At 37.2% G+C, this 19,112-nt stretch overlaps 1 protein-coding gene across 1 annotated transcript in view; it reads left to right on the forward strand.

Moving 5' to 3' along the window:
* Positions 1-19,112, forward strand: part of Cped1 (cadherin like and PC-esterase domain containing 1) — a 240,246-nt gene that overhangs the window by 118,849 nt on the left and 102,285 nt on the right. The window contains exons 12-16 of the mRNA XM_042696039.1: positions 671-840; positions 4,796-4,866; positions 5,251-5,301; positions 9,914-10,100; positions 11,113-11,281. Of these exons, the coding sequence (XP_042551973.1) occupies positions 671-840; positions 4,796-4,866; positions 5,251-5,301; positions 9,914-10,100; positions 11,113-11,281 (648 nt within the window). The remainder of the gene's footprint in view (positions 1-670; positions 841-4,795; positions 4,867-5,250; positions 5,302-9,913; positions 10,101-11,112; positions 11,282-19,112) is intronic.

The raw sequence follows: 19,112 nt of genomic DNA on the forward strand, positions 1-19,112 counted from the left end.
TAATTTTATAATTTAGTCCCACATTATAGAGGGTTTGAATTAAGCTTATTTATCCAAAGGTAATTTAATTGATATATCTATCATCACAATTAATTTATGAATAACAAATGGTACATTCATTTAATTTGGCCAATACTATAGAGAGCTAGTCAAAGAAACTCACCTTTCAGGCATTTATTGTTGAAGATACTGTGAACATCAAGGTTATCTCTTGGCATTAAAGACACTAAGCAATTACTTTGCAGGCACATGGGAAGATCTCATTTTCCTATCTCTCAGAATAGAAACTAGATGTCTATAGATCTCTTTTTGTGAAATGTAATGCCTGTGAGATGTAACATTAATCACCTGTAACACAAAAAGAGTTCACCCTGCATTTCCAGCTGCCTGTCTCCCTGTTACTTTAACTGTTTGTAGATAACCATTTCAGGAGGAGAAATCACTCAATGAAAGAAAAGAAAACTCATCTCATTTGAAAATATGATTGTCAGAAAAATTAGTGGCATTTACCTTCACAGTTGCACAGAAAACTAGTATATGGTACTAGCCAATGGATTTTGAGTCTATCTCTGAGTTTTGAAAATATTTAACTAAATTCCTCATTGGATTGTGTTTTCAATGTACTTTTCAACAGCTCTGATGGCATTTTGTGTTTGAAATTTCTTCTCAGCTCTTCCCACCTACCACTCCGGGGACTCAGTCTGTGATTCGTGACTTTTATGATACAGAACGTTCCATGGGAAAACCTGGTTCAGTCCTGGCCCGATACTCGTCACTTTTAAATGTATTTGAACAATTTTGGCTCATGAATAAAAAAGTACAGCTCCATCCACTAGAATGGTAAGATAGCCACAAATGTAGAATTGTGCCATCCAAAAAAAAATCTCTAAAGATTTATTTCAAAAAGCTTTGTTTACATTAAAGAAAACAGAAAAAAGGAAGTACATCCCCAAATCTATGCTCTGAAGAATGAATGACATTAAGGCACTGAAACCATGAAACCTTATTGATGCTAGTGAACTTCAAACATGGCAACAAAAATATATCCAACAGATTTTTCAGGCCAAGATTTGACTCCACTGAAGAGTAATTTTTAAAATTGAAAGTTTCAATTCAGTTTCTTCCCCTGCATTGTGGAAGCATTTGGCAGAAAGAATTAGGTGATTTTTTTAAAAAAAATATGGATTATCAGTCAGAGTAGAGCCTGATGAGTAAGCATTATATATATAATATATATGTACATATATATACACACACATATTTGAGGGTCTTGAAGGCATGAACTTAACTTTTGGAAAATCTTATATATGTGTATGCACGTATATGTTCTGGTTGTAAGAAGGATTTTAGATCCCCTCTTCCTTCCTAATGAGAGGTAAGAAGGAGGGAATGAGAGGCAGATGAGCCAGGTAAGATATTATTGCTCCAAGTAGTTGGCAAAAAATCAGGGCATCCATTCTTTTGTAAGGATGGAATTAAGGGAGCATTTGACTTTTCTACTGCCAGGAAAACAGAATTAAACCTAAGCCTCTGAGGGAGATGAAAGAGTAATGGACATGCCACACTCATTTACATCTCTTGCAGTCACCCTTGGGAATGGCTTCCATTCTATTGGCTTATGTTTCATCTCCTTCTGCTCCAGGAGATGGTGAATATGGTTCAATCAGATTCTCTCTCTCTCTCTCTCTCTCTCTCTCTCTCTCTCTCTCTCTCTCTCTCTCTCTCTCTCTCTCTCTCTCTCAAGAACACAAATAATCACATATACTAAGAGTTCTTTGGCTGTCTCCCAGGATCTGAATTCATTTTCATTGTCACTGCTTTATGAATTTGGCCTTAAACATTACGAGTAATAGTCCTGACAGAAGGGATTGTTCATGGGCTTGGGTATTATGTTTTAAATAATATAGCTCAAAACCACTTTGTTTTTAGTTTGTACTTAGATAATCCAAGAGTGTCTCATTCATTATTAAGATATGAGAGGAGCACATTTGATTTCCCAAGGATCCTACTTAAGTATTGTTTTTAGCTTGGAATAAGTTCCCCTGAGATCTGCAAGCTTTTGAACATTTGTTTCCCACCAAGTTTGCTTAAGCACCACATATGTTATAAAGTTAAGCAATGCACAGATCTGAAAACCAGAAGATCAGATTACTATGCAAAATGGTAATTTGGTAATAATGGTCAGTATTCAGTATAATTACAAAGGAGCAGAACTTTTTATTTTGATCAGTTCAGACTTGAGTAAAATGTATTAATTATAGTAGGAAAGGTTCTGAGCTTAGTAAGACTGTTTCCTCATCTGTAGCATATGGATGATCCCACCTGTCATACATATTGCCGGTAGAATTATATAAGAGTTTCCATGAATATCACAGGGAGGCTGGAAATATCAATACACTTCTACTTGTGTTTTGCTAGATGATCTCACAGTCACTTTAGCCTGTATATACTATTTTGTAAGAAAAGTAAAACATATTTGAAAGCCTTATCTATTTTAACACTGATCAAAAAGCTATCAGGAGGCTAACTTCAGTAATTTGTGCCTGCAGATGGCAAGTCAGGAGGCAGAGATTGGGATGATGGCAGTTCAAAGCCAGCATGGGCAAAAAAGCTAGAGAGACTCTATTTTCACAAATAAGGCAGATGACTGGGGATGTAATTTAGTGCTTGCCCAGCATGTACAAGGTTCTGCGTTCAATTCCCATGATCACCAACAAAACAATAAAAAGCAGAATTTGGTTTTGCATTCATGCAATCCCAGTTTAAGCTGGAGGTGTAGGAAGGAGGATCATGGCTTGAAGCTAACCTAAGCAAGTGTGCAAAACTCTATCTGAAAAATAACCAAAAGCAAAACTGGAGACATAGTTCATATAAAAATGCTCCTAGAATGCTTCCAACAAAAAAAAACCCAAAAGCTCAATTTGAATTAATAACAATTCATGCCAGGAGGATTCACACCTACAATATACATCGTCTAAGTGAGGAAAGAGTGGTTCTAGAAAGATAGATTGTTCAAAGATGCAGCTAACACACAGTAAGTCGGGATGAGGACCCTGGCCTTCACCCATGGTCCAGTGCTTTCTTCCAGTACCACAAGCAGTCAAAGAAGTCACTGCTACTCTTCATGATGGTCACCACCATTTTGTTATGTAACAGTATGTAACAGTTTTACATACTCATATTTACTCAAGGATCTAATGATTTGATCTATCCTTTAAAATAAAGACCATTTGCTTACAGCAATGAAGTGATGAAAGTCAGGAAAACAATAGATATAGGTAACAGTTCTGTGCGTGCCCCAAGGCTCACACTTCAGAGGAACTGGAATAAATCTGAGTGGAAGGGAAATCTTAAAACAAGCATTTGCGCACCATCTGCTAATCTAGCAGGAAAGAAAGTTGCATGTGTACTTTGCTCTAAGGAAAGGCTTTCCAAAAACAAATTTATTCTCAAAACTACCCAAGAAATCACTGCAAGATGGCTTTGTATGCAAAATGTCTCCTTCAATAAGATAGTAATGTTTCCAAAATTCAGTTTATGTGCACCTCAGGTTTGTATTGTTTTTAAGAGATTCTCCTGGAGAATTCTCTTTTCTTGATGGAAATTCTAAGAATTTTATTTTTAATTTGGCTTGGCTCCCAACTGGCTCCCAGTTGGACTTCAACCTAACATAGCTCACTGGGAAAGTATTTTCCTACCATGCTTGAGGAACTGGGTTCTATTTCAGTATCTCTTAAAAAACAAAAACAGCATCAATCAAAATAGCCATATCTTATACCATGCTTGCTCAATCCATTTTCACATTTTGCGGGGTGCGGGGAGGGAAACTTTTCTAAAATAAATCGTAGACATCATTACTTTAATTTCTACTTCTTTGTACATAGCAAAGAAAATAAAGACTTTTAAGAGAAACAGCAATAAAATCATCACACCTTCTGGCATTAGCACTGTATTTAATTTGTCTCATCCTTTATTTCTTGTTTGATGGTTATATTTATATGGTAAAGAAATTGAATGTACCAAATTTATCTTTGTTTTGATACACTATTCTTTACAAGGTCCAGTGCAATAAAAATGTATAGAATGTTCTGTAACACAGAGAATTTTATATAATTCTGTAGTAACCCTACAAGGTAATGCTACAAGGTACATGGTACCATTATCCCCATTTAGGGGAATAAAAAGAAAAAATTCATATCAGCACATGGAAATCATGTCAGCAGTTGGGAGACCATCATATCCTGTGTTATCTAATATCAGGGGCAGATTTAAGGATTTAAAGGCACTCTGCCCAAGCTTTTAGTTAGTTACATAACAGAGAAGATGAAGTGAACACACCAAGATATGACTAACTTTACCACTCACCAGTGATTATCAGAGTTTAAGGATAGAAGCCATGGCATTTGCTCCTGGCAATCTGGGATATGTTCTCAGAGGTTCTAGGCATTGTTTTGCTTCCAAGCTATGGAACATTTGCCAAAGATACTGATAAGGATGTGTGCTCTTGAATCATTTCTGTTGAATCCAGGCTTCCAGAGGCTGCTACAGAGTTGGACTACAGCATGCCTGCTTGCCCTGGTTCTCTTCAAATGGGCTTCTCTTGATTACAGATGATGGAGAGGTCCACCCACCTTGTCGGAGGCCAAATTGCCAGCTTTGAGGAATGAAATCCAGAGTGATTTTCTGCCTTTATCCAAACAACTATACCCTCTCAGTGTGCTTCATGTAATTTCTATGATTAACTTTCATTTTGTTCACATCATTGATCCAGAGTTGTCTGACGTTGTATTTGCAGGAATTCTTTCACAGAAGATGCGAATATTGAAAAACCACAAGTGCTATTTGGTGCAACTGAAAATGAAAAAGGTAAAAGCACTCCCCCCCCCCCCCCCAGTCAGTCCAACATATAAAAATGAGCATTTCCTGGTCAAAATATAAAAAATGTTTAGTTTCATTAGCAATAAAAATGAAAACTAAGCATGGATCATCTGCAGGCCATGGATGACATTCACCCCATTCATTTGTTCCCTTTATTTTTTTATTGTTGAAAAAGCACTCATCTGAGCTTTGAGTCAAATAACTTTGCTTGAATATTTATTATAGAAGTCAGCTTTACTGATTTTGCTCCCTGATGTAATAAGAGGAAAATAAAAAGTGTGCGCTAATGAATTCCTTTTGAGATAACTAAAACATAAGATAATTAAAAGTTGAATTAACAGTTTTTTTAGTAATTTATATTTGTTTTTTTAGCTGCAGTTCCTCAAGTTTTTAATGAAAATGAAGATATACATTGCAACAATGGTGAGTAGAATTTAAAGAATTTCAGCATTGTAAGCTTTCCTGCTTGAAATAGAATTATTTTATCGTCTTTGGCAATCTTTAGGCTTATAACTTGTTTTAACTGAATTTTGAGAAGTTACCATATTTCTGATTGGGTCAATGTGTCTGTCAGTTCGCATAATATTTTTCAGTTTTTAGCATGAATATTATGCTCCTTTTGTTTGTGTCAATGCTGGACTTTGGAGTTTAGGGAATTGCTCACCACTTGAGCTGTGCCTGCTCCCCTTTTGGCTGTAGTTAGTTTTCCTCTAGGGTCTCATATTTATTCTTTGACCATCTGAACCATGGTTTTCCTATTTATTTTTTGCAAGTAGCTGAAATGACAGGCAAGCACCAACACACTCAGCTTTATTGGTTGGAACTTTTTTCTCTAGACTCGCCTGGACTAGCTAGAATCTTCATTTTCTGAATAACTAGGATTACAGGCATGAACCACCTCTGCCCAGCCATGTCTATGTCCTGTTGTTTTCTGTTCTGTTTTTTTTGTGCAGTGTGATCAGTTTGCTTTGATTTAGTATTTTAGTAGAGTGCTTCCCACATTTATTCTGAGACCTTTGAGGTTCCCAGGCTTTATGTTCAAGGAAAAGTTTGGCACATTGGCTTTGTACATTGATCTTTAAAGAGCTCACCATCCAGAAGTGATTTATTTCTTGTCATGTGGTTATAAGATTCAGAATACTGGAGTTGGAGTAGACTTTTCTTTAAAACAAGTGAGAGATTTTTTTCTCAAGTTATAAATATATTTTCTTAAACATTTTATATTTTTACTAAGACATAGTAAAAGAACAAATGCATTGTATGTGTGTACATACTTAAATTTAAAACTAAGTTTATTCACTCTGAGTAAGGCTAAGTACATTCTCTTTTTTTTTTTTCTTGGTGGGTTGTGGGGTTTGAACTCTGGGACCTGAATGCTGTCCCTCAGCTCTTCAGCTCAAGGCAAGCTCTCTACATTTTGAGCCACTGTGCCACTTCCAGTTTTCTGAGTAGTTTATTGGAGATAAGAGTCTCACAGACTTTCCTGCCTGGGCTGGCTTTCAACAGCTATCCTCAGATCTCAGCCTCCTGAGTAGCTAGGATTACAGGCGTGAGCCACCGGCACCCAGCTAGTACATTCATTTTATTCCAACATTAATTTTTAGTTTTATTGGAATTGACTTTATTTGTGAAAGATTAATTTTTGAAGCATGTTTTGACAATACATATAGACCTGTAAATTGATAGCAGTAGACATATTTAAATAGAATGAGTATCTGTCTGCTGTGACAAGCCCTAGGTTAAATTTGAAATGGCAAAAAAAACCAAACTTACGTCACTGGGGGCTCCTTCATTCTCATTTTGAAATAAGAATGGCACTGGTCATCTTTTTTTTCAGTTCCTGGGTAATGAGGTGCACATGAAGTGAATATGTTGGATAGCTCTTCAACATTTTCATATTAATAAGTCTAGACCTGGATCTACAAAACTCATCTTCCTCCTTTAATAGTATGATATCAGATTATAAAAATGAACAATGATAGCTAAAAATAGGTGGGATCATCCTTGAGAGTTTAGGGTGTTCTTATTATTCAATGTGAGCTACGATTATCCCTCAAGAAAGCAATAAAAAATTCAATGGCTAAAAGAAATCCACAAAAAGCAACCAAAACTTCACACACAATTTCCCATGTATACTTGCCAAATAAGCAGCCTGCTGCCATAGCCCCTCATGTTGGGTCTCTGTAGATCTAAGGTATGCCGGACTGAGACAAGTTTAGACTTGGCTGGGAAAGATGCCAAGGAAACACCAGGTGTTTGTAGGCAGCGAGTCTGATGATTCACTTAAAGATGATGTCAGAGCCAAATCAACTTGCAAGCAGGAGTCTGTCACACTGCACCCGTGCCACAGGTGGAGAGCTCCTGAAGTCATTTCTTAGAGAAAAAGGAAAAAAAATGCATTTGCTACAATCTTAGCCACGAAAATAATTGCACACTTATTTCACTTCATTTTGGGTGGTGGGTCAGTTTATAATGGGTACACGCCCCATCAACACTGTGACTATAAGGCAAATATTAAAGAAATGTTAAAATTGTACATGGCAGGAAATCACTTCTCAGTGCATTTTTATACAATGTCACCTAAGATTCTGAAGAAAAAGTTATTGCATTGTTATTCATTTAGTGTTTCTTTTTTTAGCACAAAGGCACAGCGTAAGTATTTGTATTCCTTCATGGCTAGGCAATGGGACTCTCCACAACACAGTGCATGCTCCTGCATGCTCCAATCTAGCCTATCTAATGTCATGTTGGCTTCACAGCATCCATTTGGATCAAATCTCATGATTCATAACATCCTATTTTTACTGAGTTTTTCTACTATCCTGTACCTAATAGAATATATTGGAAGGGAGAAGCGAAGGCAGCATATTAGAATACTTGTAGAGACTCATATTGTAAGCCTAGTCACTTTGGGTACTGAGAACCGAAGGATAATGGATTGAGGCCAGCCCAAGTAATGAAGTTCACAAGACCCTCGCCCCTCAACCCACAGCTGAGCACAGTGATATTTGACTATCATCTATCTATCTATCTATATATCATATATAAATATATAATAATTATATTGTATATATTTATCTCAATGGAAAGCAGCAGATAGTAGTGGTGATCTCCTGTCAGGTCAACTACATTGGAAGCCTAAAATAGGCTGATCATTGTCTGACCACCTGAGTGGTCAGGAAGCAGGACACTATCAAAAAAAAAACAAAAACCAACAGCTGGTGAACAAAAGATCTAAAGGTTGGCTTAACAGGAGCGTACCTGTCTAGCAAGTTGGAGGGCTTCAGTCCAAACCCAAGCACGGCAACAATGAAAGGAAGGAAGGAAGGAAGGAAGGAAGGAAGGAAGGAAGGAAGGAAGGAAGGAAGGAAGGAAGGAAGGAAGGGAGGGAGGAAGGGAGGGAAGAGGGGAGGGAGGAAGGGAAGGAGGGAAGGGGGAAGAAAGAGAAATAAATGAATGTATTATCTGAATCTGAATTAAAAGCTACGATCCTCACAGAATGAGCTGTGATAAAGCAGTGCCCATTCTTGATGTATTTTCCCCTCTTCTTTCATAAAAATTCAGGAGTTAGTATGAATAATAAAATTATAGATATAGCCTATTTTTCAGATTCTATAGAATTTTCTATATTTGTGCTGAAATTTTGTTGGTTATTAAAAGGAACTGATGGAAAAAGGAAATTATGAAACAAAAGGGTTGTATCTGTTTTACTGAAAAATAGTTTACTCGTGGGTTATTTATGTATTCTACACATTAACAATGAATACAATTTAACAATGGGTGCTGTATCTGCCAGAAAAGCTATTTTTCTTTTTTTTTCCCCATGGAGATACTGCTTTATGCATTACACTATCAGGGAGAAAGATTTGTTTTTTGGTCTTTGAGGCAGTGGTATCATGTCATATTCTAGACTCAAATGGGTTTGAGTAGCATGTAGGATGTCCTTCTGATACTTCAGCACATTTTTCCATGTTGAGATTGGCCTGGGAGAGATGTATACCAGGGCAGATGCTTCTATCTGAGTGTTTGGTATATTCCTGGGGAGTCACATTCATTATTCCACCCTGCTGCTTATGTATCAACCGAATGGCACTTTAGTTCCCTGGAAGACATTTTCCTTCCTCATTGCCTGCTGGTTTCCTAATGGCACCACCCTGAAGAGCCATTGCACCCATTCACCCAGTTTGATGTTTGCCACAAATATTGTGAACATGTTATCAACCCACAGGAGAGACATTGCCTTTTAACTTTCAAGGGCTGAGGGAAAAAAAAATACTGTATAAAACCAGCTAAAGTCAATGGCTGGTACATGGTAGTTCTAGAAAATTGAAAATCCAGCTGAAGCCACACACCCTTTCTAACCAGGTGCTGAGTGGACAGTGATCACTGAAACAGTTGAAGAAATTAAAGCCAGGTGCCATTGGCTCACGCCGGTAATGATGGCTACTCAGGCAGCTGAGAGCTCGAGGATTATGGCTCGCAGTTAATCAGGGCAGAAATGTTGAGACTTCATCTCCAAAATAACCAGAAAAACAATTTTTTTAGTTGGCTGTGCAGTTCAAGTAGTAGGACATCATTCACGAGCAAGCAAGTTGAGCCAATGGGAGGACCTAAATTCAAGTCCCAGAAATAATTATCCAAAAAAAGATCTAACCATTTTTTAATTGTTTTCTTAATATATATTATTGTAAAGATACTGTTCAGATGGGTTATAGTTACATGAGTAAGGTAATGAGTACATTTCCTGTCGAGCATTGTTACTACCCCCTCCTTTGTTTTTTCCCTACCATCCCTTCCCTCCCTACCTCCCCAACTCCTCCCTCCCCACCTGCCCCCGGAAGTTGTAAAGTTTGTTTTTCAGCATAGTGTCTTGTGCATCTCATTGTTACAATGGGTCAACCTCTATCCTTGTTTCAGCATTTTGTTATTTCCCTCCCCCTCTCCAAATTAGAAAAAAAAAAATGTATATACAAGATGCAAGAGAGATCGAACAATTTTATAGTTGTCTTTGTCATTCTCTTGTATTTCTTAACAGACAAACACACGTTGTGTCATCTGAAGCAGATCTACACACACCCGCGCTTGGAACTAAACCCTGAATTTAATTCGAAAATCAGAGATTATTACTCTGAGGTGCCATTTGATGTGGTGACGGTGACCATCCGCGCAGAAGCTGCTGACTGCCAGTGCAGTGTGCACCTGCAAGAGCGAACAGGCCCAAGGTACAGGCTGGGGATGAACTGAGACCTCGAAGCTGAGAGCTGACATGTGACCCAGCCTTTAAAAATGGCTCAGGAATAGGTGAACTACATGGAGGATTGCCAGGGTATGAATCTATCCCTCTTCCAGGCCTAATGTGCTTTTAAAAAGCACAGTTAGGGGTTGGAGGTAGGGCCCAGTTGGTAGAGCACTAGGCAATGAGCTTAGCATCAGGTACCGAATCTTGAGTCCTGGTCTCTCCGCCTTCCCCCACTACCCCCTCCCCCAAAGCACATCTATGCCCTACTCAGTTATTTACAATCTGTGACTAATCTTTGTAATGATGTAACAGGAGAGGATCTTGTTATATGACATATCAGGAGGAACCATTAAGGAGAATTCTGTTTCTTACCATCTTCATGTTCTCAGGTTGTTGGAGTTACTCCTGGACAGTAACCCCAAGCCAACTTCTCTCACATCTAAGAATCATCAGGGGTTCGTTGCTTAAAAATGATAGTGACATGTTTGAAAGTCTTTTTTGACTTTTTGTTTGTAATTCTGAAAAGAAAATAGGACCTTATAACATAAATGCTCACAGCTCCGTGTTGTAGGGAGAGAGGCTCTAGGCATCCCAGATACCTGAGTGTTTAGAAGAAAGAAAAGAAGGTTCAAGCCACAGTAGTAAGGATTCTAACCTTGGTTCTTTGGATTTTGTGGCAGTTTGTTCCCAGTTCTATGTAATAGTCTATTTTCATCATTCTAGTCAATGAGATAATGTGAACCCTGACAATTGGTTATTCGTTCCTTTCCCTTTAGCCAAGGGAGGGCAGTACTTGCTCTCCTCAAATCTTTATAGAACAAATTTAATTTTCCTTTCATTGTAGAAGTGTTCTGAAGTTGTACAGATCTTATCTATGTTATGCAAGTAGAAGTCGTTTAATAAATCATGATATCTGAGTCATTTGGGCTGAGTTAAATGTACCTCACTCATATTAATTCTGTCTATTCATTCCTCTTGTCCGTGTTGGTCCCTAGCTCTGCCAACTACCCTCTGGGATTAGGAATAAACAGAATCTCAGTGATAGTGGTGGATGAATCTCCAGCAGAGGGGGAGACACGGATCACCTATAAACTCACCATCTACAGAGAACACCGCCCAAGTCTGCCTTTCTTTGAGGACTTCACAGCCTGCGGTTTTGTGCAGGTAAGTGAACTTTACATTTGTGCTTGAGTTCAATTGGGAATGATTTGTTAACCCAGGCAAAAAAATGCCAACTGAAAATTGTTGCCGGAAATCATGTGTTCTCAAATCCCAATGCGGTCTGCACAAGAGCAAGAGTGTGAGGCGGGCATGTGACACCTCATCCTGACTGCTTTTCTTTCTAGTGAGGTGGCCACTCCCTGTACTCCTTGCATTCAGAAGATTTATTGTGGTTCCTATTTTGACTAAAAGGTCTGAGTACTAACACTTCATTTTGAAATTCATTTCATGTTTCCCTTTTAAACTTTGCTGTTTTCCTTGGATTTGTCCCCAGATCTACTTTTGAGAATTTCAACTACGTTCAATGGAATTCATCTTAAAGAATGAAAAGAAAACTTCCAGGACTTTTTTTTGTTTGTTGGTTTAACAGATGGGATACTGAATAAGTAAAATTAAATTTACTTCTGGTAGATGTATTTCCCATTCACTTCTCAAACCTCAATCATATCTCAAGACTATAGTTTCTCCTTTGAACAACACATGCCATGTTGGTGGGTAATCCTTGCTAGTTTTAGAATTTTTTTTTGGTGGTTTTTCCCTCTGCTTTTGACTTTTTATTTTAAAGGATTTTATGTGTAATCTTCTACATTTTTTCATATGATATATACCCACACTACAGATGATTGTAGAGAAGTAATAATTGGTATTCCTATCACTAATCTATTGAGCAGTAGAATCTCTAAAAGTAAATACACTTGAGTAATATTGAAAGAATGAATGTCATATACTGGGAGCTTTGATGTACAGAATCATTGTTAAATTCTAATTATACTTGGGTGGGTAGATTATACTGTGTTGATTTTGCTATCAATTGGCAATAGTCACAATAGTCCACCACTACCACTATCTAGGCTTTTCCCAATATATACTTTCCAAATATTTTATAAAGTGTATATCCATAAGATTTTTTTTAATATGAGGAATTTTATTTTATTTTTTGTTAAATACTATGAGTCAAAACAGAATTGATGCCACACAAAATAACTTTATTGTCCGGCGCCAGTGGCTCATGCCTGTAATCCTAGCTACTCAGGAGGCTGAGATATGAGATCACGGTTCAAAGCCAGCCCGGGCAGGAAAGTCTGTGAGACTCTTATCAATAATTAACCACGAGAAAACCAGAAGTGGTGCTGTGGCTCAAGTGGTAGAGCAGTTCACCTTGAGCTGAACTGCTGAGGGACAGCGCCCAGACCCAGAGTCACGCCCCACACCCGACAAAAAACAAAAACAAATAAACAAAAAACCCAAAAACTTTATAAAATATCACTCACATCCTATTTGATCAGATTGACAGCATCTGTGCATGTTAGGGGTTTTGTAAAACACTATGCAATATTTCAGTATTTTTACATACACACAGTAAGAAACAGAACTGTTAGGGTTTTCCATGAATTTTACTGCAAAAATAGTGCAAAATGCTTAACCTGGTAAGCTTTAACAACTAACTTGTTAAGGACCCAGCTAAGCTGACACATGGCAATGGATGCTCAGTGTCTCAGCATGGAGCTTTCTTCACGTTGTCTTGTCCGTGCACAGCGCCCTCTTCAGGTCAGTGTGGTGAGTACAGCCTCCCGGAAGCTCCCAGGCCCCTGGGTGGGCCTGGCTGGGTGGAGTGGAGGTGCGGAGCTGCTGCACAGCAGTGGTACCTTCAGAGTTCTCAATGAGAACTTGTGATGTCTGAAGTTAAGATGCCGTGACTTTTACCTTCGAGCTTAGAAGCAAGGGGTATCCACCCTCTGGGGGACATAGAGAAGGAAACGGTGGAAGCATCATGAACAGGATCTGCAAATTACTGTCTGCTGACAAGCATAGTGTCTTCTTCCTCAGCTGTGCAGGGGAAAGTACTCTAATGAGGGCAACCTTTTGAGCCAGATCTTGCAGAGTTACTTTTATTTGCTAAGGAAACTCATATTTTAAATTTTTGAATTGTCATTCAATCAAAGGGAATTTCACATTGTCTAAAAGTATAAAGCAAGTAAAAAAATCACTTTGGAAGCTATTAATTAATATATTTTAAAGAAGGTAGACTAGAATTTCATGTCCAAAAAGGTTTATGAGACAATGGTTTAGATGAAGTTATTGTTTTTAATGACAGAACCTCTCTGAAGCTTTAGTATAACATATTTCAAGGGGCAGTCCATGAAAGGGAGAATACATAGTGTGTTTCATTTTCCTGCTTATCCGATGTCACTCTAATAAGATAAATATTAATATTGTTCTGCTGAGAAAATATTGGGTTAATTTAGAGAAAATTTCAAAATATGCCCCTCTTAATTTTCTGCTTTCCAGTTTCTTCTATTTTGGTTGTTGTATCATCTCAGTCTTTTTCTGATTTTGACAAACAGATAAGGGAGCCATGAAAAAATGCTAAAACAATGAATAAAAACTGAGATAAAGTTGAATTTGTGTAGATGTGGACACATGTTTGTAGGCATATAATTATTTTCAAACCAAATATTCTTACCTTTTTGGTGGAGCAATTTCTCTTTCGCTGGTTGGACTAGAAAATGGTTAGTGACTTTGGAAAACGTTGACTATTTATTAAAGTTAACTTCATACATATCCTATAGGACTGTAGGATAAACTAGTTATCTACCCATGATGCATGAAGTTGTACATATATCAACAGACACATGTGAAAGACAATCAGATCAGTTTTGCTCAGCTAAAAGGTAGAATTAATCCAATAAGGAAAATGCTGACTCTAATACCACATTGTCTACACACTTGCTAATAAATTAATCAGTGATACACACATCATGATGAGAATAAAGATTAAATACAATATAAAGCTGTTATATTTCATTTATATGAGGTTTACTTGCCAGCAAAGGTAGTCTATGAGTCTATGATGATATCAATAAGAATGGTAGTTATCGTGATGGTATGGGTTACTCTAAGCATGAGGCAACTTTTGAGTAAATGTCTCCAGTCTTGACTTTGCCAGTGTTCACATGTAACTGGGTATATAGAATTATGAAACCTTAATTGACTATATACTTATGATTAGGGCAATTTACTGGATATAAATTATATACTATGTAAAATATGCAATATATGGAGATACTTACATATAAACTTCAGCTCAATAAAATTAGAAAGAAATGTTAGTAGGAAGGTATGCATTGTTATCTTCGAAGATATGCTTGCTTCCCTTCTCAAATAGCATATTAATCAGAAACAAGATAATTGCCAGGCATTTACCCTGGAGAACAGATTATGTTAGGAATTTATTACTATAACGAGAAGAAAAATAACAGAAAGTTCTTGTGGGATGAATCTTATAGGTGATTGCAGAAAAGTAATTTAGTCATTTATAAGGAACTTTTACAGAAGGTCTTAATTTAAAGTTTATGTGTGGTCCTAAAATAAGTGGTATATTTTATAACATGGAAAAGTGTCTAATAAGTACAAGTATTCTGGAGGTTTGCCTTTTCAAATTGTCAAATGAGTGAACAGGACAAAAACTGGCATGAATATTATAGTTTGGTTTGGATACTTAAGCTAAGCCAAACAGCCTCACAGACTGGGAAAATCCAACAGCGCAGGTAGCATTTTCTCACCATGTGCTGGAGTGAAAATGCTAACGCAAAGCTCTTTCTCCACTTTCTTTTATGTTTAATCTTATTAGGGTGTTTAGGCTCATTGAAAGCTAATATAGCCCAACAAAGGCTCTTATCTAAAGAAACAATGGGATAAAAATCCCCTGTCAATTCTTGGGTTTTTGAAAATTTCCAAATTAAGCTAATATATAAGCAGTTATATATTATAAAACTTAAAAACATTGAGAATGAGGAAACAGAAGACACTGTATGAAAGAAAATGTATTCATTACCTGACTCAGGTAATTCTAACCCCTCCGTATATCACCTCTATAATAACAATAAATTAAGTTAAAAAATAATATTTACACACACATACACACACACACAAATATTGATGTTCAAACTGTTCTTTGGTTTTTCTGTCTACAGCAACAGTACTCTCACTGTATTCTCAGGATTGAAATCCACAGTTGAATGATTGCAGATTAAAATGCTAGGTTGTTTTATTTGAATATCCAAAATTTATACGTGCAAATCTAAAAGAATAATTAAATGTTCGTGATAGTTGACTTATTGGTAAGGAAGAAAACATTGCAATTTCTCCTTTTAAAGTAGATTTTCATCTAACAGACTATTATGAAATTTCAAATAAACTTTGTTAAGCATTTGTGTTGCTGTAACAAAATTCCTGAAACTGGGTCACTATAAATATTGGAAATGTATTCCTCATAGAATACACTGATCTTGGAAACCCAAGATCAAGGCCCTGGCCTTTGTGTCTGATGAGGCCTTATAAATACATCCATACTTGGTGGAAGTTTCCAACAGGGAAAAGGGAGAAATGTGTCCCCACAAGGAAGAAGAGCCAAAGAGCAGAATCATGGCCTAACTTGGTTCTCTCCAGCCCTTTCATGAGGCACATGATCCCATTCACAAGCTAATCATGTCCCAAGGATCACAGCTCTTGTCATCAATACAATAAGGATTAAGTCTCACCAAATATATTTGTCAGTTGCTAAAATTTTACATTAGTGATTTCCAAGTTTTGAACCTAGGGCTTCATCCTTACTAAGCAAACACACTACTACTTGACATTTTAGTGACTAATAAAATAGTTAATTGTTAGACATTTACATTGTTCATATTTTCAATCATTAAGTACCTGCTTAGCTATAAAAATCTCCTAAAAATTTACTTAATGACTATTACAATTATTATTATAATAATGAAAAATTGGGTATAGTAGCCACAGACAAATTTCAGTTGTTTTGGGTGAGGGAGAAAGAGGTAATTTAACTGATACAAAATTGGAAGCAGGGGGCAGGGGAGGTGGCTCAGTGGTAGAGCGCTTGCCTTGCATGAGGCCCTGGGTTCAACTCCTCAGCACCACATAAGCAGAAAAAGCTGGAAGTGTCACTGTGGCTCAAGTGGTAGAGCACTAACCTTGAGCTGAAGAGCTGAGGGGCAGCGCCCAGGCCCAGAGTTCAGGCCCCACAACTGACAAAAAAAAAAATGGAACCAGGGGTTTCATCGCCAGCACTGTTGACAGGTGGCACTGGGTAATTCTTTGGGAAGCTGGCATGAGGGCTGACTAGTGACACCTGACACAGGATTCCAGTAGTGTCCTTCCTCCAAATTGTGATAGCAAACTCTGTTTTCAAACATTGCCAGGGTCCCTGTGGGGCAACATCAATCCAATTGCCAATCACTGATTTAGACCAATTAACAGTTCCTGTTCTTGTCCTGTGTATTGATTAGCCGCATGAATACTTTCCAAGTAATCCTTCCACATTATGTGTTAGAGAGCCATTATCTGTTTTCGTCTTCATACTTTTAATCATTCCTAGTCAGTGATATCATTCCGGCAGTTCTTTATTCTACTCATCAATCAGCTATCTTTCCCGATTGTAATGCAATTAATATAATCACAAATGTGCATTCAGTTGAATAAAAAGTGCTCTGACTGAAACATAAAAGCATCATAGAACATACTTGGACTGTTTTTTCATTTTGATTTACTCATAAGTATATAACATTTTGCTGTTAAGAGGAATGATTTAGGTAGTAATAAATAAACTTATTGTGGCTGGAAAATGTCATGCTCAGAATTAAGAAAACATATTTATGTTCTAAGGAAATGAAAATACATGTGGAGAAGTATTTCTCTTTATTCCATTTCCTAAATCTAAGTTTTTGGCATGGGTAACAATAAAACATTCACTGAGGTTCATTTGTATAACTAATCCATGGTCTCATATACATTTTACTCCTGAAGTGTTGTGTCAGAATAAAACTATAAATCAAATCTACAGAGCAGTTGGACAGCACAAGCCCAGGTGGCTATATTTCATAGACCTATTTGCTAAAAATCAGTTTTCATTTTAAAATATATTACAATTTGCCAAATAAAAACAACACATGAAAAGAAGATACAATGTATATACACATAGATAAATATAAATATATAAATAAAATAAAAATATAACTATGTGTGTATATTTGTATATATGTATATACTTTGTATTTTGTACTTGCTAGACAAATGCTCTACCACTTGAGCCACAGTTCCAGTCCTTTTTCTTTTCTTTTTTTTCTGATTTGTTTGATTTTTTTAAGATACTCTCTTGGTTTTTTTTTTAACCTTAGTTTGTCTTTTTTACCATGACTAGCCTCAAAACATGCTCTTCCTGTGTTCTTCTCTTGAGTAGCTCAGACTACCACACAGCAGGACATATCACTTTTTACAAAAGACTTGTCTGACATTTGTCTACATGTTTAAAATTGGTTTGCTGATTTATAAAAAATAATTAGCCCTTTAGATGGTGAGTTATTAAATGGTGTGTGAATGACTTCAATTACAGTATTTGGAAATGCTTTATAATTTTCTCATTTATTTTTGTACTCTTTCAGTACCACAGAGGAGTATTATAAAATACTGCAAAGTGATAGTTGCCTAATGTCTTGGCATAGGTTCCATAATAAGAGAACAGAAACTCACTTCTCAATGATAAAAAAAAAATGTGTGTTAGTTTTCCAAGCTTTAATATTCATTAAATGCCCATGTTAGCATTTTTTAAGTCACAGTGTCTACTTCAGCTTATCAAGGAATGTGATTTCATTTTCAACAATAGAATCCGTGCTTCAGGGAAATGCTCTTAACTAGTACGAAGTCATTAGGTGCAAAGCTTTGTTCTAAAACACAATCTGTGCTGGGGAGGCAGGGAATGCTGAGCAGTGGCAGCACAGGCATGCAAGGCGCAGTGCAATGCCTGTACAACTTGTGTTTGTGCAAAGCATTAAGCACTTTACCTTCCTGTCTTATTCAATGTTCCCCACACACCTATAAACAAAGGTGATTTTTATACTGTTCCCTTTTTTCTTGTAGAAATACTAAGGCTTTAGTAAGGTGAGAAGCCTTCTCCAAGCTCTCTTAGTGGCAGGGTGGGATTTGAATCCATTTACAATGGGTCTGCATCCTGCTAAGCCCTTCCATGTGTTAAAAACCCATGTAACTCACCTAGCCTACTACATTGTAGATTCACTTGCCTAATTAAACATGCCTATTCAAACATTTTCATGAGCCACAAACAGTGTCGTGTGCCATAGGCTGTGTGCCTACCATGGCTGGTAGCTAAGCTGACATTCCTCTTCTATTTTGGCCTGATGGATGCACTATAGACATCCATTGTATTACCAGAGGCCTGGGATGGATGGGTTATTTCAAGTCAGGTTAAGTGCTGTTGACTTCCACACTGAACCTTTTGAATGATTTCAAGTTCTGTTGGTGCAAGTTTGTTCATGAACTGAGAAATCATTTACCAGCTTTCCTCAATGGTCCATCTGGAGGCTGAGATTGTTAAGATCATGTTTCAAGGCCATTTTGCACATGAAATTTTATTAGATACCGTCTCAATAAAAAGCTGGACTTGGATGTGATGGTGAATGCCTGTCATCCCAGCTACAACTGGAAGCCAAAAAATAGGCTGGTCAGTGTCTAGGCATTAGCCTGAGCAAGAAATGAGGCCCTATCTTAAAAATTAGCAGCTGAAAATAGGGACAGAGACATTGCTCAGAGGTTAGAGTACCTGCCTCATAAGCCCAAATTTCAAAGCCCAGTATTTTCAAAATTAGTCCACCTAGAAGAGTAAACAAAACAAAAACACCTACAACAAGGAGGGACGTGAAATGTTATTTCCACAAGCACAGTGCAAACTGGCATTTGGAATATA

This window comes from Dipodomys spectabilis, unplaced genomic scaffold, assembly GCF_019054845.1.
Source record: "Dipodomys spectabilis isolate Male_0828 unplaced genomic scaffold, ASM1905484v1 ptg000197l, whole genome shotgun sequence".
Classification (NCBI taxonomy): Eukaryota; Metazoa; Chordata; class Mammalia; order Rodentia; family Heteromyidae; genus Dipodomys; species Dipodomys spectabilis.